The 27,685-nt window shown below is 34.9% G+C and overlaps 2 protein-coding genes across 14 annotated transcripts in view; one reads left to right on the plus strand and one right to left on the minus strand.

The window, feature by feature from the left end:
- FANCL (FA complementation group L) overlaps window positions 1–11,704 on the plus strand; it is an 83,943-nt gene extending 72,239 nt beyond the window's left edge. For 4 of the 7 annotated variants that reach the window (XM_015112413.3, XM_001115119.5, XM_028832470.2 and 1 more), the window contains 7 exons: window positions 5,146–5,296; window positions 7,500–7,583; window positions 7,943–7,988; window positions 8,071–8,152; window positions 9,366–9,482; window positions 10,797–10,868; window positions 11,165–11,704. In XM_015112413.3, the coding sequence (XP_014967899.3) occupies window positions 5,146–5,296; window positions 7,500–7,583; window positions 7,943–7,988; window positions 8,071–8,152; window positions 9,366–9,482; window positions 10,797–10,868; window positions 11,165–11,200 (588 nt within the window). In that variant the 3' untranslated portion in view covers window positions 11,201–11,704. Of the gene's footprint in view, window positions 1–5,145; window positions 5,297–7,499; window positions 7,584–7,942; window positions 7,989–8,070; window positions 8,153–9,365; window positions 9,483–10,796; window positions 10,908–11,164 lie in introns of those variants that run through there. The other 3 variants (XM_077958687.1, XM_077958688.1, XM_077958689.1) reach the window with 1 other exon arrangement.
- VRK2 (VRK serine/threonine kinase 2) overlaps window positions 9,352–27,685 on the minus strand; it is a 112,962-nt gene continuing 94,628 nt past the window's right edge. For 4 of the 7 annotated variants that reach the window (XM_077958684.1, XM_077958686.1, XM_028832465.2 and 1 more), the window contains 2 exons: window positions 24,247–24,408; window positions 9,352–11,607 (listed from right to left, as the gene is read on the minus strand). In XM_077958684.1, coding sequence (XP_077814810.1) covers window positions 11,269–11,607; window positions 24,247–24,408 — 501 coding nt within the window. In that variant the 3' untranslated portion in view covers window positions 9,352–11,268. Of the gene's footprint in view, window positions 11,608–16,015; window positions 16,065–24,246; window positions 24,409–27,685 lie in introns of all 7 variants that reach the window. The other 3 variants (XM_077958685.1, XM_028832466.2, XM_028832467.2) reach the window with 2 other exon arrangements.

Below are 27,685 nucleotides of genomic sequence, written 5' to 3' on the forward strand. Positions count from 1 at the left end.
GTAGGTCTCTAAGAACTTTATGAATCTGGGTGCTCCTGTATTGAGTGCATATACATTTAGGATAGTTAGCTCTTCTTGTTGCGTTGATCACTTTACCATTATGTAATGCCCTTCTTAGTCTCTTTTGATCTTTGTTGGTTTAAAGTGTGTTTCATCAGATACTACTATTGCAAACCCTGCTTTTTTTTTTTTCTTTTTATTTGCTTGGTAAATATTCCTCCATCCCTTTATTTTGAGTCTGTGTGTGTCTTTGCACGTGAGATGGATCTCCTGAATACAGCACAGCAGTGGGTCTTCACTGTTTATCCATTTTGCCAGTCTGTGTCTTTTAATTGGGGTATTTAGCTGGTTTACATTTAAGGTTAATATTGTTACGTGTGAATTTGATCCTGTCATTATAATGCTAGCTCGTTTTTTTGTCCGTTAATTGATGCAGTATCTTCATAGTGTCGATGATCTTTATATTTTTGTATGTTTTTGCAGTGGCTGGTACTGGTTTTTCCTTTCCATATTTAGCGCATCCTTCAGGAGCTCTTGTAAGGCAGGCCTGGTGGTGACAAAATCTCTCAGGATTTGCTTGTTTGTAAAGGATTTTATTTCTCCTTCGCTCATGAAGCTTAGTTTGGCTGGATATGAAATTCTGGGTTGAAAATTCTCTTCTTTAAGAATGTTGAATATTGGCCCCCACTCTCTTCTGACTTGTAGGGCTTCTGCAGAGAGATCAGCTATTAGTCTGATGGGCTTCCCTTTTGTGGGTAACCCAACCTTTCTCTCTGGCTGCCCTTAACAATTTTTCCTTCATTTCAACCTTGATGAATCTGACCATTATGTGTCTTGTGGTTGCTCTTCTCGAGGAGTATCTTTGTGGTGTTCTCTGTATTTCCTGAATTGGAATGTTGGCTTGCCTTGCTAGGTTGGGGAAGCTTTCCTGGATAACATCCTGAAGAGTGTTTTCCAACTTGGTTCCACTCTCCCCATCACTTTCAGGCACACCAATCAAATATAGGTTTGGTCTTTTCATATAGTCCCATATTTCTTGGAGGGTTTGTTCATTTCCTTTTATTCTTTTTTCTCTAATCTTGTCTTCACACTTTACTTCATTAAGTTGATCTTCAGTCTCTGATATCCTTTCTTCTGCTTGATTGATTTGGCAGTTGATACTTGTGTATGCTTCACAAAGTTCTCGTGCTGTGTTTTTCAGCTCCGTCAGGTCATTTATGTTCTTCTCTAACCTGGTTATTTTAGTTAGCAATTCCACTAACCTTTTTTCAAGGCTATTTGAGGCTATTAAATACTGCCTCAATTTCAGAACTTGTTATCAGTCTATTTGTTCAAGGTTCTTAGCTTCCTTGCTTTGGGTTAGAACATGCTCCTTTAGCTCAGAGGAGTTTGTTATTACCCACCTTCTGAAGCCTACTTCTGTCAATTCGTCAAATTCATTCTCTGTTCAGTTTTGTTCCCTTGCTGGCAAGGAGTTGTGATCCGTTGGAGGAGAAGAGGCATTCTGGTTTTTGGAATTTTCAGCCTTTTTGCGCGGTTTTTCCTCATCTTCGTGGATTTATCTACCTTTGGTCTTTCATGTTGGTTACCTTCATATGGGGTTTTGGTGTGGATGTTCTTTTTGTTGTTGTTGATGCTGTTGCTTTCTGTTTGTTAGTTTTCTTTCTAATGGACCCCTCTGCTGCAGGTCTGCTGGAGTTTGCTGGAGGTTCACTCCAGACCCCATTTGCCTGGGTATCACCAGCGGAGACTGCAGGACAGCAAAGATTGTTGCTTGTTCCTTCCTCTGGAAGCTTCGTCCCAGAGGGGCACCCTCCAGATGCCAGCTGAAGCTCTCCTGTATGAGGTGTCTTTTGACCCCTGCTTGAGGAGGCAGTCTGTCCCTTAGCAGAGCTCGAGTGCTGTGCTGGGAGATCTGCTGTTCTTTTCAGAGCCAGCAGGCAGAAACATTTAAGTCTGCTGAAGCTGTGCCCACAGCCACCCCTTTCCTCAGGTGCTCTGTCCCAGGGAGATGGGAGTTTTATGTATAAGCCCCTGACTTGGCTGCTGCCGTTCTTTCAGAGGTGCCCTGCCCAGAGAGGAGGAATCTGGTGAGGCAGTCTGGCTATAGAGGCTTTGCTGAGCTGCAGTGAGCTCTGCCCAGCTCAAACTTCCTGGTGGTATTGTTTACACTGTGAGGGGTCAACCACATACTCAAGCCTCAGTAATGGTGGATGCCCCTTCCCCCACCAAGCTTGAGTGTCCCAGGTCTACTTCAGACTGCTGTGCTGGCAGCAAGAATTTCAAGCCAGTGGAATTTAGCTTGCTGGGCTTCGTGGGATGGGATCCGCTGAGATAGACCACTTGGCACCCTGGCATCAGCCCCCTTTCTAGGGGAGTGAACGGTTTTGTCTTGCTGGTATTCCGGGCGCCACTGGGGTATAAAAAAACTCCTGTAGCTAGCTCAATGTCTGCCCAAACAACCACCCAGTTTTGTGTTTGAAACCCAGGGCCCTGGTAGCGTTGGCACTGGAGGGAATCTCCTTGTCTGTGGGTTGTGAAGACAGTGGGAAAAGCATATCTGGGCTAGAGTGCACCATTCCTCATGGCACAGTCCCTCATGGCTTCCCTTGGCTAGGGGAGGGAGCTCCCCAACCCCTTGTGCTTCCCGGGTGAGGCGACGCCCCACCCTGCTTCGGCTTGCCCTCTGTGGGCTGCACCCACTGTCTAACCAGTCCCAGTGAGATGAGCTGGGTACCTTGGTTGGAAATGCAGAAGTCACCTGCCTTCTGCCTTGATCTCGCTGGGAGCTACAGGTCAGAGCTGCTCTTATTTGGCCATCTTGCCAGCCACCGAGAATGTTGGCTATTTTTATTTTTAAAAAATATTTTTTAGAGAACTCATCTCCCTGCAAGATACTTACTGAATTTTGATTTTAATTTTGGCCATATTATTCCTTGGTATTTGTGGTGCTGTATATAAAGTATTTAATTCCATTGGTAATATTTAGAAATAATGTATTTTTTTTCAACTTGGGGAAAAAATTCAAAATAAGGCTTTTTAGTGATTTAATGGACAAAATAAGCAGTTTGAGAAAAAACTATTAGTTAATCACATAGCTTACTGATATAATAGTTTTGATGTCTATCCCTTAAGTTCATTGAAATCGCTAAGAGAAGTGTTTCTGTGTCGAACTTGTTACATTTTTGGTCTTTCTTTTCCCCATCTGGAATGTAAAAATACTGTTTAATGTATATACCTCAAATGGCTAGCTAGTAAAATCATATAATGACTTTTAGGGTTTAAAATTCACTTTTTCTGTAATTACCAAGTAACTTCTAGTTCCAAGGATGTTTTGTTTTTGGCTGTTTTCTTAATTAAAAATGTATCTTTTTCTGTTCAAAATGCAATTAGGATTTTATTTGCAGTTGTGCATAAGAGAAATGGATAATGCCATTGGAAATAAAGGATGCCACTGTGAAAATATTTTGTAACCTTTTTTTGGCAAGGGAGTTAACGTTTTCTTGGGTGTACAAAGGAATAGGTAGTTATGGATTTTAAGTACATATGTAGAAACAGATGGAGAGAGAGAGAAAGGAGAGACAGAGATACACTATTGTACTGATTTTAAAACTAGCTTCTTGGGAATTCAATTTTCTGATTTCTGGATTCTGTCATCTTAACTTTTAGATAAGTAAAGCATACTAGAAGAGAGCAGACATTATACCGTCAATATCCTCAAAGGTTATCAGGTATTAGGCTCTAATTCCTACTTCGCACCACTATTTTTTTTTTTTTTTTTTTTGAGACGGGGTCTAGCTCTGTCACCAGGCTGGAGTGCAGTGGCGCGATCTTGGCTCACTGCAACCTCTGCCTCCCGGGTTCAGGTGATTCTCCTGCTTCAGTCTCCCAAGTAGCTGGGACTATAGGCGTGCACCACCACGCCCAGCTAATTTTTGTAGTTTTAGTAGAAACAAGGTTTCACCTTATTGAGAAGGATGGTCTAAGACTATCTCTTGACCTTGTGATCTGCCCGCCTCAGCCTCCCAGAGTGCTGGGATTACAGGCGTGAGCCACCGCACCTGGCCCACTTTTTTTTAGTATGTGTAGAAGGTTAGGACAGTTGAATCCAGCTCAGTGAAACTGAGCCATGAATTCATCCAAGTGTAAACCTTGACTGAAATGACAAAATGAGATGGGTTTTCCTTAAGTATTAGGTATAAAATACATGTTTAAGGAAGTGGCTAGTTTCTTTTCATCTTAGGGTGTGTCATATTCTTAAATTATTGGTGTGGCCTGTTATTTCAGATTGAAAACATTTGTAGTATGTGACTTTACATTTTGCTTACTTGAAACAATAACTAAACCCTGAATTCTTATTAAACTATTTTGATTGATTTTATATCAAAAGTATTTAGTAAGCAGTTGTATCTTTTAAACATACCACATTGTTTTATGGGAAACTCACTTGTTTAAAAATTGTTTTTAAAGTCAGTTTTGACATTACTTAAAATGTAGTGAAACTATATTTAAGCTAATTCCTATAGAGAGGATTAAAATATGAAATGCTGAATTTAGAGATTGGCTAAAAGTTAAATGTGTAAAAACATCGTTTGTACCTTCTGTTTTAATTCTTTACAATTGTGTAACACCTTTTCATATTCTTTGCCTGATTAGGTCTCCAACGTTTTTAATAATATTTAAAGATAATCTCACTAAATTACAAATAGCACTGCATTTAACTTGATTGCTGCAGCAAACATGAAATTAAGATTTTCATACTAAAATTGTATAGACACTTTGTACAGGTCCAATGTTAGCTATATCGTGTACATTAATATTTATTAAAGTTGTGTGTACATACATCTTGTTGTACTCATTACTATTCCATACATGTAATATATCAAGCTTTATAATAAAAATATTATGATTTTTTAAAAAGCCATTCTTTCTCAAGTGTATAGTGTACTGTCAATAAAAAATAATCCTGTTAACACTATAGGAAGAGATGTGAAGCAGGGAGAGTTGACTCCTGTTTACTGGAGTCTACTTTGTAGCTAAAATGAAGCAAAGCTTAAAATTTCTAAATTGAGTGTATTTTAAGTAAAATATTATCTGCTGTTGGTAGAGTGCCATATAACTTATTCAACTTTCATTTTTTTACAGAGCTCCTTAATAAGCATTTATAGTCAGTTTTTGGCAGCAATAGAATCACTAAAGGCATTCTGGGATGTTATGGATGAAATCGATGAGAAGACCTGGGTACTTGAGCCAGAAAAACCTCCACGGAGTGCAACAGCACGTAGAATTGCATTAGGTAGGGACAAAGAGGAATAAGGGCTTGTTTTTAGGTGTTTATTTTGTATTACTTATGAAAATAAATCTAACAATGACAGTTGGACCCAGACTTCTTTATATGAAGTCAACTATTAAAATTTTCTGGTATGAACTTTTTTTTTTTTTTGCTGCACGTTTAAATATAAATATTTTAGGTGAAAAGAAGTACTGAGGTGTTTCATTATAAAAGGTGATGATCCAATGGAGGTAACATTCAGGAGTAGTGTTTAATTAGCTGTTAATTAGCACAGAAATCGTGGAACAGGTAATTCAAAATTTACATTACTTAGAACAAGAAAAAAAGTGTTAGAATAATGAAGTCTTCATTTGTGAAACTTAGAATCTTCTAAGATTAATGTGCTCAGATCTGGGAATATTTTCTGTTAGAAATACAGAGGAAGATAAAAGAACTTGCAGTAGACCATGCCACTGGAAAGAATTTGTAGTTTTATGTATTTTCTTCCCTACAAATATATGAAATTTATGAGTGAGATATGGTATAATCATACATACCTGTGCAGTGTTATAATATTCTCTTGACTATAAAATGGTTATGTATTTTCTTTATAAGCAAGCAAAACATAAAGTCACTTTTAGAGTTCAGCCTCTCAAGATTTTAGATAAACTATGTTTAAGCTCACATGAAATACCATAGCTAGTTTTAAGATACCCATTTCTTTCTTTTTTGATAAATAGATAGTTGTTCAAGGGTATTTTGAAATTCTGATGTGAATCACATCCAAGTTAGTGAGCAATTTTTATACTTTATACCTAGGTATAATATAGATTATCTGGGGGGAGAATGTGACATGCATGGTATTATGAGAAGAAAGTATACTTGTACAGCAATTCTACAAATAGTATTGTTACTTTCCTGGTTTCAAAAAGTCTAACCATATTTAATTTGGAATAATTAACCAAATTATGCTATATTTGTGAACAAGTAGATGGTAAGAATGAAAATATTTTCTTCAAAGAAATGTAGTTATTCATTTTTTTCGTGGCCCCATTAAAATAATTATCAGGTTATGATTAAATATATTTCTCATTCAGCATAAATCGTCTAATTTTTAATTCATTCCCTATTTACCTGTTAGCTTCTTTTTTCTCAAACTCCAGGCAAGACTTGCCTTCTTAAGACCCAGTTTTGAACAGTGAATGGAAAAATTAGTTAATATGCCCATATTAAATGAAAATACTGTCTGGAGCCATTACTAGATGACATTGTTGAGGGCTAATAAGAGATTTATGTTCATAGTAAATAATGTGTTACCAAATGAGATTATAACTTTTTGTATTTTTATTTTTCTCATTGAATGGCTAGTCATTTTTTTCCATTAATGACCTCTTTTTGCCAGATGTGCGATAATTGCATTTATGTTGATGTCAGCCTCAGTGAAAGGCTTATTTTACTGTATAGAATTTATCAAGACATTTTTTACCATGAAAATGAAATCCAAATTGATCTTAAGCAATTACACTATGTACCTTCAAAAAATAGAAGTAAAATTTCTGAAACTTATGCTGTAGTCCAGTACAGTTAAAATTTATAAAAGAATCTAGTGCCAGTTTTCTTCGGTCTTATGAAATTAGGTTACTTATTGTTTTGGTTATTAATGAACAGTTGCCAATGTGAGTGAAATATTTTGTTAAATTATAAGGGAGAGTTTCACATGCAGCAAAATAATTCAGAAAATGCTTTTATAAATTTTTATAAAACTTGAATCTTTAATGTTTGTTTTTACCATTTACTGTATTGCTGGTCTTTTTACATTTGGCCATAGTTCTATGAAATGTAAACTTTTTCAAGAAAGCCATGAAAAGTAATTTAGGTAATTATTTCTTAAACATGTGACTTGTGATAGTTTTGATATTAAAGACTTTTATCACTCCACAGAACATTTTTATTTAAACTTAAATACAGTTGACCAGAATTGCAATCTCATTAAATATATCAATTTGTTGATTGGCTGAAATTTAAGATCCCTTTAATGATAATCATGTCAACATTACTTCTTTTGGTTAAATTATAATATTTACCATTACAAAAAACTACAAAACATTTGGTTAATCTTTCCGTGGGTATACAGTGAAATAGGTAGCCAGACCAACACCTTTATTTTGTATTGGCTTGTTTGATGAGCTGTTCTACTTCTAAAAGATTTAATCTTGTTTCATTCCAGGGAATAATGTTTCCATAAATATAGAGGTAGACCCCAGGCATCCTACTATGCTTCCTGAGTGCTTCTTTCTTGGAGCTGACCATGGTATGACATCTGAGACTTAAACGTTTTTTAATAGAGTCATAAAATCCTTGCCTACCATTGTTAAATTATTAGACAATATTAGTATATTAATGGTAGTTTTTATTTTTTTTATTTTTTGTCTGAGACAGAGTTTTGCTCTTGTTGCCCAGTATGTAGTGTAACGGCTTGGCTCACCGCAACAATGATAGTTATTTTAAATGAAAATGTCTCAGCGTTGTGAACTGTATAATTTTTTTAACATAATACATATAATTTTGATTTTTTAATCAAGTAGTTAAGAAACATTCTGTATCAAATGTGGCTTTACAAACCAAGAGTAGAGCATGCAATTATTAAACCTTTTTTTTTTTTATCTGAAGTGGTAAAACCCCTGGGAATTAAGCTGAGCAGGAACATACATTTGTGGTAGGTACCTTGGCAATATAATTTTTACTTTTTGGTGATTTTACAAAGTTCATAGCATAATTTTTTTTCCCCATGCTTTCAGGGATCCAGAAAATAGTGTGCTACAAAACTTGAAAGATGTTTTAGAAATTGATTTTCCAGCTCGTGCTATCCTGGAAAAATCTGTAAGTTTTATCAGTGCTTTGATATTCCAGACAGTATTGTATAATGAAGTTTAAATGCTTCTCTTAGTGAAAAATGATACTGAAGGAGGGAATTGGAAAAATATTATAACGCAGACTTCTGAACTGCATCAAAAAACTTGTTTACCTTTGATTGGTTGTTAAGTACAATTGTCTCTTGGAACAGGGGGATTGATTTCCGGGCTGCCCCAAAATCCAGACGTTGAAGTTCCACAGTTATCCTGTGGGACCCATATATAGAAAAAAGTAGGCCCTCTGTATACACAGATTTCAGATAAACACAGGTTCTGCATCCTGTCAGTACTGTAGCTTTGATCGGCATTTGGTTGAAAAAAAAAATCTGTGTATAAGTAGACCTGTGCAGTTCAAACCCATGTTATTCAAGGGTCAACTGTACACTTTTTTTATGGTCTTCAGTAGTGAAGTCATTAATGACAGTCATTTATTAAAAATAAGGGGAAAGGTCCAAAGTAGCTAATGAGATGTTTGGCTTTTCTACACAGTCTGTTTATGGATGGCTGAAGTACTGATTAGCTTGATATAAGTGTTTGTGAAGCAGTATAGTTTCTCAAAATTGAATAGATACCACTATATTGCAAAAATAATAAACTTAGAATTGATTTTTGACAAGGCTGCTAAGGTTGTAGACTACTAAATGGTGGTGAGTTTCTTTTTCCTTTAGTTACAGAATTGTGCTGTTTACTAATTACTAGCTAATGTCAATTCCTATCTTTAAATACTATCAGGGACATTATATCAATGTATGATATGGGAAAATTACTAATGCCCAAACATCTTGCCAGCCAAAAATGGATTCTCTTTTTTAGCCTAGCTGTGTATATGTGAGTGAAAAAGGAAACATTCTACAGTAGCTTTGCTAGGTGTTAAATAGTAATGTAATTATATTTCCTATAATACAGCAATATAGTCACTTTTATAAAAAGTGTATTTATACAACATTCTTCCTGATCTTACCTTGTGTTTTAAACACATAGGTGACTTCATATTCTAAAATAGGAGAATTGTAATGTTCCCAACATAAAAGGTAAATGTTGAGGTGATGAGTATCTTAAATTATCCTGATTTGATAATTAAACATTGTATACATGTATCAAAATATCACACATACCCTCCCAAATATGTACAACGAATAAGTGAGACACATATGCTTTTTATAAATATTTTTCTTTTGAAGGATTTTACTATGGATTGTGGAATTTGTTATGCTTATCAACTTGACGGTGCCATTCCTGATCAAGTGTGTGATAATTCCCAGTGTGGACAACCTTTCCATCAAATATGCTTATATGAGGTAAAAAATAAAAACATTGTCAAGACTTTCTTCAGATAACACAACATAACAGAATCTAAAGTCTGTTTAGTCAATAGTGACCCTCTCTTTTGCCATTAACTCCTTTTACCAGTTTATTCCAGATGCTTATGTGCTTCATTTCTTCATCACAGTTACTAATGAGTGGAGAAATGTCCTGAAGTATCCAAGAAGGGAGAAAATCTATCCAGAATATATTCATGGACTAGCTTATTAACACACAACAAATTAAATTGATGGTACATTGGAATCTTTCTATAAATACCTTGTTACCACAGTGTAAACGTCATAGATTTACCCAAGGTGGAGGTGGTTGAAAGTGGCAGCAATAAAGTGAAAATGAAATTAGCACTATGTAGTACCTATTACTTTTCAGGCTACATTTAAGAATAGAATATATCCAATAATACTACTTTTCATGTTGAGAAGAATGCCTTTTGTGATCTGAATATCTCACAGCACTCAGACAATGCCACTTTATTTACTATATGTGAAGTCTACTTTCATTCCTGTCTTTAGTCATTTGCTTCACTTTAGGGCCTAGTTGATAGATGATAAACTGTGTGCAGCTATATACAGAACACCGTGCAATTGTATGTTGCCTTCAGTTTCAGCCTTCCTTTATATCATATCTTTACTTTTGTGATTAGAGGTAGCAGCTGGTGCCATCTGTACTTTGCCAATGGAGAACTTAGGCAGAGACATCTATTTACCTTATATAAAATCATAAAATATCAGGTCAAATTACAGAAATACTCTAAGGGAACACATGCTTTCTTTTGTAATTATGAATATTCATTTAATTTTAAAAAATTCACTGGCTCATGCTTGTAATCAATGGGTTGAAAATTAACCTACTGTTAGTGATTAAGACCAGAACTAAGAAGGAAATTTTCAAGAGCCTATAGTATCTTTTAACAGCAGGAGTTGTTAATTTGTGATTAATGGGTTTAGGGAAGGTCTATGAACACCAGGAAGTTGTATGCATTATTTTTATGTATGTCTATTCTGGGGATAAAGAAGATGCATAATTCTCATCAAATTCTTAAAGGAGCCCATAATCTGGTTATAAACCAGTGGTTTAGACTTTCAATTCCATGTTGATTTGCCTTGTTGTTCAACATATCAATAGTCTGCTATTGGCTCAGGAAATATACCCCTTACTCCTGCAAAACAAAAAAGCAAAGTCTTCTGGAATAAAAATATAATGCACTTTAAAACAAAGGGAGTGACATTTGGAGTATCTGTAATTTGTAATCATGCTGACGCTTCTCCTTTATCTTTTAAAATTTGCAGTGGCTGAGAGGACTACTAACTAGTAGACAGAGTTTTAACATCATATTTGGTGAATGTCCATATTGTAGTAAGGTAAGCAAATTGTTAATCACATCTCATAAAATGTCCTAGCTTTCAATAATATGTTCTAGAATACAGATCTATATAGCATATCAGCTTATCTAAAACTTTTGAAACTCATTATTCTTTATTTTTATTTTTCAAATTCTCTGATCAAAAACATTACACTCCTTTTCTAGATTTCCTAGGTGATCTGAAACTTCAGAAAAGTGTTTTCCAAACTGTGCTATGACACTATTTCTAGAATAAAGCAATTTTATTTTTTAGAGTGTCCATAAACTTTCTTAAAATGTGTTCTCTTTTTAAAGCCAATTACCTTAAAAATGTCTGGGAGGAAACACTGAAATAAGAATATAACATTTTGATGAAGAGCTGGAAACTTAAAAAATTATCAAAAGGAATTTTGATATCTTCAGAGAAAATATAAAGCAAGCAATACTAACATCAAAAGGACAGGTATGATGATGCCATAATAATAAATATCTGTGTTTGTCTCTTCACTAAGAGTAAACTGGGAAATTGTAGGCCAAAGTCCAGTTGAACTTTCTGTGATCCCCGTGCTGACTGTAGAAGTGTATTTATACCAAGATGGAGATCTTGACTTCTTGAATATATCTGGACTGGTAAAATCTTGATGAGGTTCATAAAATGAGTTTGGGAATTGTCTATAGTTGAATTTTTGTGGGAAACTGTTTGCTTCATTCAAAAGTTCTTGAGACTCTTGATATTTCTCTCTTATCCTTGTGCTTTCCTATGGCAAAAATACATGTATAGTTTGTTAGATGTGAGTTATCCAAGTATTTATTTTGTGTAATGTATAAGAATGCTAAATAAAATGTTATACAATATCAAGTTTTTGCGTGTTATTTTTACTGAGAAGTAATTTTTAGGTAAAGATCTTAGATTTTAAGATTTATACTTTTTGAGAGTTTATAAACATCCAGCAAGCAAATCTGGATATAATTTGAGTGGTTCTTTTAAACCACATAAGTGAGACATCTCTTAAATAATTTATAATCTAAAAATAGGATAGAATATGAAAAATGAATTTCCTTGGCAAAACCAAAAAATTGGGCTTAATCTTAAAGGTGTAAGGTGTAAGATAGCCATAATTAGAAATATTTTGGTCATTAATGTGATTCTTAACCTTTTGATTCCATGGCAACTGAGAAGTGATGTCTGCTGTACAGTGAGTAAAGGATGAGGCTGTACATAGCCAAAGAAAACTGCCTCGGGGTAGATATAGTGTTATGTCTCTTGGAAAGCTATACAGACTAACCACTATAGACTGAATAGATAATAATATAAAACAAATTAAGTGATATTAATATAAAACAAATTAACTGGTTACTTATGCAAGTTTCGGGAGCTACTTCTATGTTTTCATCATTCCTGCTGGCCAAAGTCCCAGGAATCAGTTTCCTGATCATCACTTAACTGGCTGAAAGTCGGGTTTTTCTGCTTCCCTTTGGTGACCTCTGGCATGCCCTCTCAGCACCATTTATCAAGAGGAGAAATTTATAAAACAAAGCAAAATACTTTAAGCTTGTTCACTGTCCATCATTCTAATAGCTACTACCTTCTCAACCTTTAAACTGCCACCCTTCAAACAGCCCTCCTCTTTCTACATACAGGGTTTTCGAAGTGTCAGAAAGGAGTCCTACATAAAACAAAGGATGTTTTAAAGATTAGCTTTCCTATGAAAAAGAAATAAATTGAGAGTAAATAACTCACTTTATTCTTTCTGAGCTAACAAAGTCACATTAATGCAGTTTTTCATAAGTTGGTCAGCTTTATTAACTAAAGCAAAAGAAGTGAATAATTACTCCAGTGGGCCTATTAAAGCATAATACAAATAAAAATAATTATGCTATCAAATCATGTATTTCTAAAGGGTAAGGTAATAAGAGCAGCATTTACATATAGCTCACATGTGGAAGGTTGGAAGATATCTCCACTTAGGTAAGGATAGAAGTCAAGCTACTGTAATTTCCAGAAGCATCTACTGTGTAATCTATACACTTAATCTCTCTTGAACATCAGCAAATGACATCATACGGGAAGGCACTCATCAAAGAATTTAACCACCTGTTGTCTTCAGTACACTGAGAGGTCTGATTGGGAGTCTATAACAGGAGTCGACAAAATTTGGCTTGGCTAGTTGCCTGTTTCTTGAATAAAGTTTTATTGGAACACAGGCACATCAATTTGTTTATGTACTGTCTATGTGGGCTTTTGCACTACAATGGCATTGTTGAATATTTCTGACAAAAACTGTATGGAAAGTAAACTGAAAATGTTTTCTTTCTGGCCTTTTAAAGAAAAGGTTTGCTGACCCCTGGTCTATGACATTTTGAGTATTAGAAAGCAAACAGATCATCATAACTTGTTAAAATGCAGATCTCATTCAAAAGGTCTAGGAGTATGACCTGAGATTCTGTATTTCTGAGAAGCTCCAGATGATGCCAATACAGCTGGTTTGCACACCCCACTTTGAGTAGCAAGGGCTCAAGGCAATGCAATATTCTCGATAGAGCATTGGTTCTCAGGCTGGGTTGATTATGCCCCACAGAGGAGACATTTTGGGTTGTTACAACTAGGAGGAGGTACTAGTGACACCTAATAAATACTAGGAATGATGCAAAACATCCTACATCACAGGACAGCACCCCCACAACAAATAACAGCCCAGCTCCCAAATGTCAATAGTGCTGTTGTCAAGAAACCCTGCATTAGAATAGTTATTAACTTTGAATGCACATCAGAATCAACTGGGAAGCTATGAAAAATACCAACACTACTTCCACTCTGGCCATGAAAAATTGATACCCGATTTCCCCTTCTGTTGTGACAACCCATAAATAAATACAAAACAAAATTAGTCAAAATATATGAAATAACTTAGGAATCTAAAACAAGGCCATGGTAGTGGAGGAAAGGAAAATAACACAGACCTAAGAAAGGCCACAATTTAAGATTTACTGCAGACTAGACCAAAAAGCCTGAACAGAAGTTATGAAATGATCAAGTTAAATCACCAGTAAGTTAACTGTCTGCCAGAACTAAACTTAAAACTCTTCAAAGGAATGCAATAAAATCTGGAGTCTAAAGACCACAGCATCCACAATTCTTCAGGATACAATAAAACTACTACACATGAGATGCAGAAAATATGACCCATAACCAGGAGAAAAAATTGAGATTCAGGGCTGATCCAGATGGTAAAATTATCAAACAAGGACTATAAAACATCTACATAAATATGTTCAAGGAATTAAAGTTGAACATAATTAATGAACAGATGGGGGAGGGAGGTGGAATCTTAACATACAAAGAAATACACTTGTGGAACTGAAAAATACAAGGTATAACATGAAAAATTCATTGTCTAGGTTTAACAGCTGATGTGATAATCAACTAGAGGTCAGGCAAAAAACAAAACAAAACAAAAAACCAATCTGAGGTACAGCAACATAAACGACTGATTTTAAAAAAATAGTTATTCAGCTGCCTATGAAAAAGGTAAAGTATTCTAACATGCATGTATTTGGAACTCACAGAAATAGGGATTAAGGCAAGAAACAAACTGATGAAATCATACAAAAGCTTTCCAGTTTGAAGATAAATATCAACCCATAGATAAAAGTAGCTCAACGAACCCAAAGCACAATAAACAAAGACATCCATCCTTACAAAACCAAAGATAACAAGCAAATCTTGAAAGCCACATAAAGAAATACAGTATAAATGGGTCAATAAGAATAACTGCTAACTTCTTAGCAGAGAAAAAAAAACACCAGACCTATGAAGATGGAAACATCCTTTTTAAAGTTCTGAAAGAAAAGAGTCCATATTCAATGAAGCCTTCAAAATCAAAGTGAGGGGCATCCAGTTCTAGACAAGAAAGAGTAAGCATCCTACCTTATTCTATTAATTAAAGAGTGGACAAAAAGCACCTATCAAAACACTGAAAATTCTAAAAATGACCCTCCCTTGAGTCTCCACCCACCATGTACTTTAGTACCTCCTATTACCCCAGCCTGGGCCATAAAAGAGCCTGCAGTGTGAAAACAGCAATATGCACAGACTGAAGAAAAAAAAAAGCCATGAAAAACATGCTTTAACCAGTAGCCCTGGGGGAGGACAGGTCTATAGGACAGAATCCTTTTATACCTGCTGTACCCTAGGTGAACACCATGAAAGAAGCTGCAGCTTACTTCTCTCCAGGTGCTGTGGAAATGGGGCGGGGAGGGGGATGAGGGCAGAGGGGAAGAGGGAGGGTACAGTCCAGTTGAGTATCACCACTGTATACTAACCAGGGAGCACACCTACCCTTACCCTATCAAGCACTGTGGAGACAGGTAGAGCCCTGTTGACCGTCCCCACACTAACAAGGTGATACCCTATGCCATTGGGTGTTAGGGAAATTGTGAGAGAGAGCTCTGACAACCTTTCCCAGCCTGTACCACTGAGATGGTCTCCCTTCCTTCCCACCAGAGACTACCAAAACTGTAAGGCAGAGCCATATAGCCTGTTCCTCCCCACCAGACACTGTATATACCGTAGTAGAGTCCTACCAACCTTCTCCACCTTGCATTGAGCAAGCATCAGAGCAACAGCAACCCTCCACACTGGCCTTAGAAACGAGAGGTGCTTGCCCTTTTGACCATGCCTGCTGTGCATTAAACAAACAGCAAAGAGTTGGCACTGCACATCTCCCTAACTAGAAAGCTCTGTTCTCAGTAATTGATATAACTACTAGACTGAAAATCAGCAGGAATATAAAATAAATTAGTAACATCACAAGATAATGGGATCTAGCTGATATTTATAGAGTACTTCATCCCAAAACAGGAAAATACATGTTCTTTTCAACTGCATCTGGAACATTCAAACAGGCAGACCGTCATATCCTATCCATAAAACCCTAACAGATTTACATTGTCAGACCACAATATAATTAAACTAGAAATCAATAACTGACAAAAAAAAAAAAACAAGATACTTGGAAATTAACACATTTCTAAATAATTAAGGTATTAAAAGTCTCAAGGGGAAATATAAAATATTTTGAACTGAACAAAATTAAAATGTATAAATATTTACAGGATGCAGTACAAACAGGGTTTAGCAGGACATTTATAGCATGGAATACGTACATTATAAAAAATAGTGGGTTCACATCAGTAGTCTAAGCTTCTACCTAAACTGGAAAAAAGGGAAGAAAATAGACCAAGATCAAGCTGAAGGAAAGAAATAATAGGAAAATCTCCAAATGCTTTAAAATTTAAAGAATGCTTTAAATGAGTCAGAGACACCAGGAAAATTAAAAAATACATTGAACTGAATGGAAATGAAAATACAACATATCAAAATGTGGGACATAGCTAATGTCATGCTAGAAGGGAAATTTATAATACTAAATACTTATATTAGAAAAGACAAAAAGTCCCAATTTAATAATGTTTCCACCCCAAGAAATTATAAAAAGAAATGACAAGTATGTGACATGATGGATTTGTTAATTAGTGTGAGTTAAACATTCCACAATGTAGACATATATTAAAGCATCACACTGTACCCCATAGATATGATATATACAATTATATTTGTCAAAAAAGAATTTAAAACAATTTAAAAGAAATCCAAAGCAAGCAGAAAGAAATAGAAATTAGAGCAGAAATCAATAACATTGGCAATTAAAAAATATGGAAGAATCAATCAAAAGCTGGTTCTGTGACATGACCAATAAGAATGATAAATTAGCAAGACTGACAGAGAAAGAAAACACAAACTACCAGTATCTGGGAAGAAACAAGTATCACTACAGACCCCACAGGCATTTAAGGGATTTAAAGAAAGGAATACTATGAATAATTATACCAACAAAAATTTGATAGCTCAGATGAAATGGACCAATTCCTGGAAAAATCACAAATTACCAAAACTAACTCAAGATGAAATAATAAAAATGCAAGAGATAAATAGTTGTGACAAGAGTCCATATGACCTGCAAAACCTAAATTTTTACCATCTGGCTCTTTACAGAAAAGTTTGCCTACTCTTGAAATAAATATCTGAATAGTCTTACTAAAGAAATTGAATTCATAGCTAAAAAGGAAATCTCCAGACCCAGATGGTTTCACTAGAGAATTCTGCAAAACATGTGAAAAAGAAACAAGTTCAATTCTATACATTTTCTTCCAGAAGTTAAGAGGAGGAGGAAGGCTTCCCAATTCATAAGGTCACCATTACCCTGACACCAAAACCAACAAAAACAGTAGAATAAAAAGAAAACAACAGACATCAGCTCTCATGAACACAGATGTAAACTTCCTCATTAAAATACTAGCAAATTAAATCCAGCAACATATAAAAAGAATAATATACAATGACAAAGTGAGGTTGATTCAAGGGATGGAAGACTAGTTCAATATTCAGCCACAAACCAGTGCCATCCACCATGGTAACAGCCTAAAGAAGAAAAATCATATGATCATATTGATACAGAAAGGGCATCTGACAATATTCAGCACCTATTCATGATGAAAACTCTCAGTACATTAGAAATGGAGGGGAGCTTCCTCAACTTTATAGAGAAAACATCTACAAAAATGTCTACAGCTAACCTACTAAACAGTGAATGGCCAAAAACTGGAAAGAAACCAAATGTTCTTCAATGGTATATCCATACTTCAGATTACTACTGAGCAATAAAGGAATGAACTGCTGATCTACACAGAACTTGGATGGATCTCAAGGGCATGATGACGAATGAAACAAAGTCAGTCTGAACAAGTTACATATCATAAGATTTGAGTTATATGGTATAATCAAAATGATAAAATTATAGTGATGCAGAATAAACCCACTGCTTTTTGAGGATTAGGATTGGGAAGAGGGTGTCACTATAGCATAAGCAATTCCTACATGGTCATGGAACAGGTCTGTAGGATAATTGTGGTTACTCCATACATGTAATAAAATCTCTAAGGAACACAGACATGCACGAGTATGTGTCAAAATTGGTGATATCCTAATAAAGTCTGTATTTTATGGTAGTATATAAATATCAATTTCCTGTTTTGTAAAATTATGGTTATGTAAAGTGTTTTCATTTGCAGGAGTTGGGTGAAAGGGTAGGTAAGGGTATATGTAGGCTGTATGTATTTTTGCAATTTTGGAGTCTACAATTACTTCAAAATAAACTTAAAAAAAGAAATGCGGGAATAAAATGTAAATCCACTACTACTACAAAAAAAGTGAAGGTGAAATATAAATATTTTCAGACAGACAAGAGGTGACAGAATTAGATTCCAGGAAATATATACTACAATAAATGTTAAAGGAATTTGTTCAGGCTGAAGAGGAATGATACCAAACTAAGATCTATTGAAGGAATAAAGAATTTCAATAACTATAAATATTGGGGTATGTTAAGACTTTTTTCTTTTTCCTTTCTTAATTTTTTTAAAATGAAAAATAACTCCTTAAAGCAACAATAACAATGCATTCTGAAATATATTACACATGTAAAAGCAAAATGTATAACAACAATAGCACAATGAGGGATAAAGGGAAGTATATATTGTAAGGTTCTTACACATTAAGTCAAGATAGAATGTAATATGATCAGTTAAATGTGCACATGGTGATTTCTAGAGCCATGCTGTCTAATATGACTTGAGCCCTTGAAATATGGCTAGTTATAACTGAGATGTGCAATTACTATAAAAGATGTAAAATATCTCAGTAATATTATTCTGATTATACCATTGTGGATATTAGTTTAATCAGAGGATGTTATTAAAATAGATTCTACCTGTTTCTTTTTACTTTTTGAAATGTGGCTAGTATAATTTTTAAAATTGCATATGTGGCTTGTATTATATTTCTATTAGGCAGGATTGTTCTGAGCAGGGATTTGTAAACTTGTTTTGTAAAATGCCTGAGTAAATATTTTAGGCTTTTTGAACCATACAGTTCTGTTGCAGTTACTCAGCTCTGCCACTATGGAACAAAAGCAATCAAATACAATATGTAAGTGAATGAGTATGGCTATGTTCCAATAAAACTATTTACAAAAATAAGTGGTTGGCTGAATTTGGCCCATAGGCTATGGAGTTGACTGACCCCTTGTTCTAGAGTGATCACCAAAAAAAAAAAAAAAAAAAAGAACAAGCACAGTCGCAGTTAAAAAAAAATTCTCAATTAGTCCAAAATAAAGCAAGAGGGAGGTAAAAAGGGACAAAGAACAAATGGGGCAAAAAGAAAGCAAATTGCATAATGGTAGATTAAACCCAGCTATATCAATAGTTACCTCAAATGGAAATGGAGCAAATATAGTTACATGAAATAGAAATGGAGCAAATAAAATACAGTGTTTGCCAGATTTTAAAAATAGAGAGACTCAACTATATGGTAGTTACAAAAGCCATAGATAAAAAGACACAGGTGGATTAAACAAAGGATGGAAATGGATACAATGTATAAATATTAATCATAGGAAGGCTGGAACTGTTAAAAGTCAGATGAAGTAGAATTAAAGATAGAGTATTTAACAGATATAAAGAAAGATATTTCAGAATGATGAACAGGACAGTTAACCAAGAACATATAACTACTAAATCTCCATATACCTAATAACAGCATCGAAATCTATGAAGCAAAAATGTATAGAAGAGACAAATAGATAAATTCACAATCACAGTTGGAGATTGTAACATTCCTTTTTCATTAAATGATAAGAGGACAAAATAAAACAGTAAATATATAAGATTTGAACACTATTAAACAACTTAACCCCCAACTTCGTAAGTATACAAGGAACATTCACTAAACGAGGCCTTTTCCTGGGTGACAAAATAAGTTTCAATGAATTTTAAAAGATTGCAATAATACAGGATGTATTCTGATGACAATAAAATTAAATTAGAAATCAGTGACAAGAAAGATACCCAGTAAACCTTAAAAATACTTACGAATTAAATAACATACTAATAAATAACCCATGGATCAAATGAATCAAGGGATATTAGAAAATATATTGAACTGAATAATAATGAAAACACAACATATCAAAATTTGTGAAACACAGACAGCCAAAGCACAGCTTACATATTTATAGGTTTAACTATATACATTAGAAAAAAAAAATGAAGGAAGAAATTAGTGATTTAAACTTTCACCTTATGAAGCTTGAAAGAATAAATTAAAACCAAAATAAGTAGAATAAAGGAAATGATAAAGAATTAGTGAAATAGAAAACATATCAATGGTAGGATTAAAAAAAAAAAATCAACAAAACCAAAGTTGATCTTTGAAAAAAAAAAAAAAAAACCAAAGCTGGTCTTTGAGAAGATCAATGAAAATGATAAGCCCTTAGCTAGACTATTAGGAAAAAAAGAAATAAACCAAAAGTTACCATTATCAGGACTGAAAGAGGGAACATCAATGTAGATATTGGTGATGGTAAAGGGATAATAAAGAATATTCTAACTTAGTGCTGATAAATTTGAAAACTTAGATGAGATGGACAAATTCCTTGAAAAACACAAATATAAAACTGACACAAGAAGAAAAAATATCTAATGATCACTCTATATATTGTAGAAAGTAAATATGCAGTTAAAAAATTTCCTACAACAAATTATCGGCCCCGATGGTTTTCTTGCTAAATTCTATCCAACATTTAAGAAGGGCAAATCTTACAAAAACATTTTCTGAAAACAGAGGGGAACACTTCCAACTTGTGTAATTCATAATGACCCTGAAAACAAAACCATACAAGGATATTATGAGAAAAGAAATTACAGCTGCTCTGTCTATGAAGTAGCCATCCTTTTATTCCTTTACTTTCTTAATAAACTTGCTTTCACTTTGCAAAAAAAAAAAAAAAAAAAGAAAGAAAGAAAATTACAGACCAGTATCTCTCATCAGTCTAGGCATAAAAACCTTCCATGGAACTGAAATTCAGCAGGAACTGAGTTGGAATTCAGCAAACAGAATTCAGCAGGAAAACACATCATGCCTAAGTGGGGGTTTATCCCAGAAATAAAAGGTTGATTTAACATTCAAAAATCAATGTAATTCATCATACTAGTAAAGGGAAAAAATCATACGATCATCTCAAGAAATCTCAAAAGAGTATTTAATACTCATTCATTATTTACATTTATTTTTCAACAAATACGGTGAAATTTCCTCAGCCTGATAAAGGGCATTTAGAAAAAAGCCAACAGCTTGCTAATATTAGGAACAAAGCAAGGATGGCCACGACTTCTATTCAATGTAATACTAGAGCTGCTAGCAGGTGTAATAAGACAACAACAAAAAATAAATAAAAGACATATACTGGAAAGGAAAAGGTAAAAACTGTCTCTATTCATAGACATCATTAACTACGTAGAAAGTCCTAAGAATCTATTTAAAAAATAATGAAACCTACTGGAACGAATAAGTAAATTTAGAAAGATCCCAAGATACATGATTATATTGTATATCAAATATTGATAGAGAAAATAAATTATATTTCTATATACCAGCAACAAATAACTGGAATATGAAATTTTGAAAATTAGTACTTAAAATGGGATCAAAATATTTAGAGATAATTTTAATGGAAGATGAATAAGACATCTACACTAAAAACTACAAAACATTGTTGAGAGAAGTTAAAGAAAATCCACATAAATGCAGGGAAGTTCCACATAAATGCAGAGAAGTACCAGGTTTATGCACTGGAGTTTTTGACACTGTTGGATGCCAGTTCTCCATAAACTGATCTTTAGACTTAATGTACTCCCAATCAAAATCCCACTGTGCATTTTTTTGGTGGAAACTAACAAGCTGCTTCTTAAATTTTATGGAGGAGAAGACCAGGACCTAAAATGGCCAATACATTTTTGAAAGAAAATAAAAGGATTAAATCAAGAACTATTCTAATTTCAGAACTTGCTGTAAAGCGACAGTAATTGATGCAGTGTGGTGTTGGTGTAAGGAGAGACAAGTAGAAGAAAATAGAGCCCAGAAATAGGCCCACACTTACACTGTTAGCTCACTTTTGAAAAGGGCTCCAAAGAAACTCATTAGGAAAATCTTTTCAATAAATGATGGTGCAAGCTACATGAAAAAGAGAATCTCAACCCCCACCTCACAGAATACACATGAATTGATTTGAGATGGCTTGCAGAACCAACAATGAAAGCTAAAACCATGAGCCTTCTATAAAAATATATAGCAAAATAGCTTTGTGACCTTGAGGTAGGCAAAGGTTTCTTAGGTATCTTTAAAGAAAAAAAAAAACCACAAACTAATTAAAGAAAAGATTGATAAATTGAACTTCAAATAAAAATAACAAATAATATAAAAAGCTTCTGCTCATCCTAAGACACTATGAATTAAATGATTAGGCAGGCCACATGGTAGGAAAGGATGTCCATAATACAGATATCTGATAAGGACTCCTATGGCTTAACAATAAAAAGACAAATATCCAAGTAAAAATTAGAACACTCAAAAAAGAAACTTTATAAGAACAGATATATGAATGGTCAGTAAAAACATGTGAAAGTGCTCAAACTTAAGTAGACATTAGGTGAATAATTGGAACCACAATAATACACTAATACACGTTAGAATGGCTAAAATTAAAAAGAGTGACAATACCAAATATTGGGGAGGGTGCAGAGTGGCCAGAACTCTTGTACATTACTGGTGGGAGTACAGAATGGTACTTTCAAGAACTATTTGTCAGCTCTTTGTAAAATTGAACATACACCTGCCCTACGACCCAACAATTCTACATCTCAGGAGAAATGAAACACATTCATAGAAGGATTTGTGCCAGAATGTTCGCAGCAACTATATTTGTGATGGCCAGAAATGAGGAGTAGCCCAAATGTCCATTAATAGAAGAATGAACTTGTGAATTATGATGTCGTTATACAATGGACATGTGAACTATGATACAGTTATACGATAGAGTACTAATCAGCAATGGAAAACACAGATTACTAATACATGCATGAACACGGATAAATCTCAAAAAACACACTGAGTGAAAGAAGCCAGGCCCAAATGAATGCATACTATATGACTGCATGTTTATGAAATTCTAGAAGAGGCAAATCTAATCTAGTGATGAGAATCAAAATGGCAGAACATTCCCTGGGGGAAGAGGACTGACTGGAGAAAAGAACCAAGAGTTTCCGAAGTTATAAAATCTATATATACATATCTCATTGCCACCACAGCCAAAAATGAATCAATTTCTTTGCATCAGTATTTTAATAGTGCCTCCCTATCCCTGTACACCAGGTGATTTTGGTGGACTTAAGTAAGGGATGACAAAAAATCTCTCAACCAGAGATTTTTAGAATCTCTAAGTTTTGTTACCAAGCACGATTTGCCTTTAATTTTACAAATAGGAACTAAAATATGCCTAAGTGAAGTAGTTCTTTACATAAATTTAAAATGAAACAACAAATAATGCCACTATTTTATACTAGAATAAATGTAAAAGATTGCTATTAGTACTAAAAAAAGCACTTCTGTCTCTGGATAAACTTGTAGGCTTGCTGGCTGGCTGAAGAATGCATAAATACTATGCTTCTAATTTTTGCCTCGGCTGTCAAGAAGTTCAGAGCCAAATTCAATGCTCAGTTTAGTGATTAACATCCCAGCTGCCTGATATATCAATTTTTCTTGTGGTAGGGTATACAAGGTGGGGTATTAAATTATCCTGTTTCATACTATAAACTACCTCAAATCATTTGTGGGAAATGATGGTATATAAATCATAAAATGTTGGTCATTTCGACAAAATTAAATATTTTTTCACTGCAGATATAAATGCATTGTATGCTTCTCCTTGTTGTCAAAAAAGGTTAGATTAGGGAGGATTTTTGCTGTTACTTGAATGAGTCATCTGCTAAAGGTGAGTCACTATCCGCCCAAATGATTGAGTGATGTAAAAAATACATCATTTTAAAATACAACCACATTGACAGGGAACACTTCACTTATATTTGATTATAAGGGTGAGACTTGAGGAACCAATGTAAAAGTATAGAATACGTTAAGAGTCCCTAATGGATCATAGATGGCAAAATAAATTTAAGTGCACTTCATTACATTCTTAGGATAAAGAAATCAGATCTGTACGCAAATGTGCTTACTGCTATTCTGTTTCTATGATAACTGGTGTTGGCCGCTTTAATTTTATCAGCTGGCTAGGATATTTTCTGTCCCTTCTCATTTAACAAAACCATACAAACTTGGCCCTCAGGAGAAAATAAGATGTTTTTATTCCCAAAGGGTATATTCTAATGTAACATTAAGTTAAAAAAAAAAAAAAAAAAAACCACACACACACAAACAACCCTCTCACCTGAGCTGCTTCATTGTTCATCAATCCAATCAGCTTCTCCTCTTTCTGCACTTTTTTCCACGTTGTACAGGGCTCAGTGCTTCTCTCACTGTGGACTTTTTTTTTGATTAACCTATTGTGTGCCTCGTTGACTTGCCTTGTTGCAGCCTTTTGTGAATCAACCTGTTGGTGTAGAGTAAGTAATACTATATATAAAGAAAACTTTTGGTATTTCTTTAAAAAATGCATATATATCCAGATTCTTAAAAATTCTAAACTTGCCAAGCTTTAAAAAAGGAAATAAAGAAGAAAGCAGCAAATAGACATTACAGAAAAACTACAGTCGTTGGCAAGATCCAGACCCTTTCTCATCAGTGGGACAAAACCAATTAAAATTAGTGTCACTGCATGCACACATGTTTATTGCGGTCCTATTCACAATAGCAAAGACTTGGAACCAATCTGAATGTCCATCAATGATAGACTGGATTAAGAAAATGTGGCACATATACACCATGGAATACTATGCAGCCATAAAGGATGAGTTCATGTCCTTTGTAGGAACATGGATGAATCTGGAAACCATCATTCTGAGCAAACTATCGCAAGGACAGAAAACCAAACACCACATGTTCTCACTCATAGGTGGGAACTGAACAATGAGGTTACTTGGACACAGGGTGGGGAACATCACACACTGGGTCCTGTCATGGAGTGGGGAGAGGGAGGAGGGAGAGCATTAGGAGATATACCTAATGTAAATGATGAGTTAATGGGTGCAGCACACCAACATGGCACATGTATACATATGTAACAAATCTGCACGTTGTGCACATGTACCCTAGAACTTAAAGTGTAATAAAAATAAAATAAAATTAGTGTCACTGTTATGTACTCTTTAGAAATTATCTCTACAGATAACTTGCTTACTGAAAACAACATTTTTAGAGAAAATTGTCACATTTTAAAATTGCACATGAATTCATTATTAACCTTTGCTGGGAGTGTATCCAGTATATCTTTGTAGTTTAAATTCTTATTAATTAAAATCTTAGTTTTCTATCATTGAAGTGAGCCTAATTAATGTGAATATATAAAAGGAGCTTGTGATGTTGCTTATATTTTTGTGCAGGTAGTTTAACCTTTGAGCAAGATGAATAACAGTTCATGTCATCGAATACTGTGTACCAGTATCAGAGGTTAAGTTCTACAACAAGCTTGCTGTCTCTAAGGTTTCTTTTTCACACCATGGTGATATCTGGGAGATGCCTGACTGTCAATAATCTTGAAGTAGACTCAGAAATAGAAGGGCAGAACCCACAACACTGTTGGAAGATTGAAAGCTACAGTGAAGGTCCTTACATGAAGTATTTGTTCAGCAGCTTCATGTTTATAGCAGCAGAAAGTGCCATCACCTTTTTTTCATGAGTTAAATAGGGGGCAGAAGATAGGAACAGCACAAAGGGGAAATAATGGAGGAGTCAGTGCCAAAATAGAGAATGAATTACATTGGCTGGGCAAGCAGAGCCTTAATTTGTAGTCTCTCAATTTTTAGCTTTTATCGCCAAGTGTGTTCACTCCTTCGCTTTAAAGAATGCTGGTGTTTTGTGGCTAAACCTAAATTGTCACAACACTACTCTATTCTACCCTCCTCCAGGATCCCAGCTTATAAAAGGATGGCAAAACCACCGCCTTTCAGTAACCTGAAAGTTGGAAATGTTTCTTAATCATGCAGGGATTCTTTATTTTCACCACTCAACCCTCAAACTATTGGGAAAATTTATGTCACCATCTTCTGAGCCACTTTCCGCTGAAGTCATCTTGGTAATAAATGTACCTGATACCATTAGTGTGAAACGAAGGGTCTCCCATGGTTCTTGCACACAGTTTTATCCTATTAAAACATTGACTTACCAATTATTGTGAAAATGTGTTCCACGTTATAAAGGGTTAGATGAGATTTGGCCTCCCAGCTTTATTGAGATATAACTGACAATAAAAATTATATATATATATATATTTTAAATTTATTTATTATTATACTTTAAGTTGTAGGGTACATGTGCATAACGTGCAGGTTTGTTACATATGTATACTTGTGCCATGTTGGTGTGCTGCACCCATCAACTCGTCATTTACATCAGGTATAACTCCCAATGCAATCCCTCCCCCCTCCCCCCTCCCCCCTCCCCATGATAGGCCCCGGTGTGTGATGTTCCCCTTCCTGAGTCCAAGTGATCTCATTGTTCAGTTCCCACCTATGAGTGAGAACATGCGGTGTTTGGTTTTCTGTTCTTGTGATAGTTTGCTAAGAATGATGGTTTCCAGCTGCATCCATGTCCCTACAAAGGACACAAACTCATCCTTTTTGATGGCTGCATAGTATTCCATGGTGTATATGTGCCACATTTTCTTAATCCAATCTGTCACTGATGGACATTTGGGTTGATTCCAAGTCTTTGCTATTGTGAATAGTGCCGCAATAAACATACGTGTGCATGTGTCTTTATAGCAGCATAATTTATAATCCTTTGGGTATATACCCAGTAATGGGATGGCTGGGTCATATGGTACATCTAGTTCTAGATCCTTGAGGAATCGCCATACTGTTTTCCATAATGGTTGAACTAGTTTACAATCCCACCAACAGTGTAAAAGCATTCCTATTTCTCCACATCCTCTCCAGCACCTGTTGTTTCCTGACTTTTTAATGATCGCCATTCTAACTGGTGTGAGATGGTATCTCATTGTGGTTTTGATTTGCATTTCTCTGATGGCCAGTGATGATGAGCATTTTTTCATGTGTCTGTTGGCTGTATGAATGTCTTCTTTTGAGAAATGTCTGTTCATATCCTTTGCCCACTTTTTGATGGGGTTGTTTGTTTTTTTCTTGTAAATTTGTTTGAGTTCTTTGTAGGTTCTGGATATTAGCCCTTTGTCAGATGAGTAGATTGCAAAAATTTTCTCCCATTCTGTAGGTTGCCTGTTCACTCTGATGGTAGTTTCTTTTGCTGTGCAGAAGCTCTTTAGTTTAATGAGATCCCATTTGTCAATTTTGGCTTTTGCTGCCGTTGCTTTTGGTGTTTTAGACATGAAGTCTTTGCCCATGCCTATGTCCTGAATGGTACTACCTAGGTTTTCCTCTAGGATTTTTATGGTATTAGGTCTAACATTTAAGTCTCTAATCCATCTTGAATTAATTTTCGTATAAGGAGTAAGGAAAGGATCCAGTTTCAGCTTTCTACTTATGGCTAGCCAATTTTCCCAGCACCATTTATTAAATAGGGAATCCTTTCCCCATTTCTTGTTTCTCTCAGGTTTGCCAAAGATCAGATGGCTATAGATGTGTGGTATTATTTCTGAGGACTCTGTTCTGTTCCATTGGTCTATATCTCTGTTTTGGTACCAGTACCATGCTGTTTTGGTTACTGTAGCCTTGTAGTATAGTTTGAAGTCAGGT

The sequence above is a fragment of the Macaca mulatta genome, chromosome 13, assembly GCF_049350105.2.
Source record: "Macaca mulatta isolate MMU2019108-1 chromosome 13, T2T-MMU8v2.0, whole genome shotgun sequence".
NCBI lineage: Eukaryota > Metazoa > Chordata > Mammalia > Primates > Cercopithecidae > Macaca > Macaca mulatta.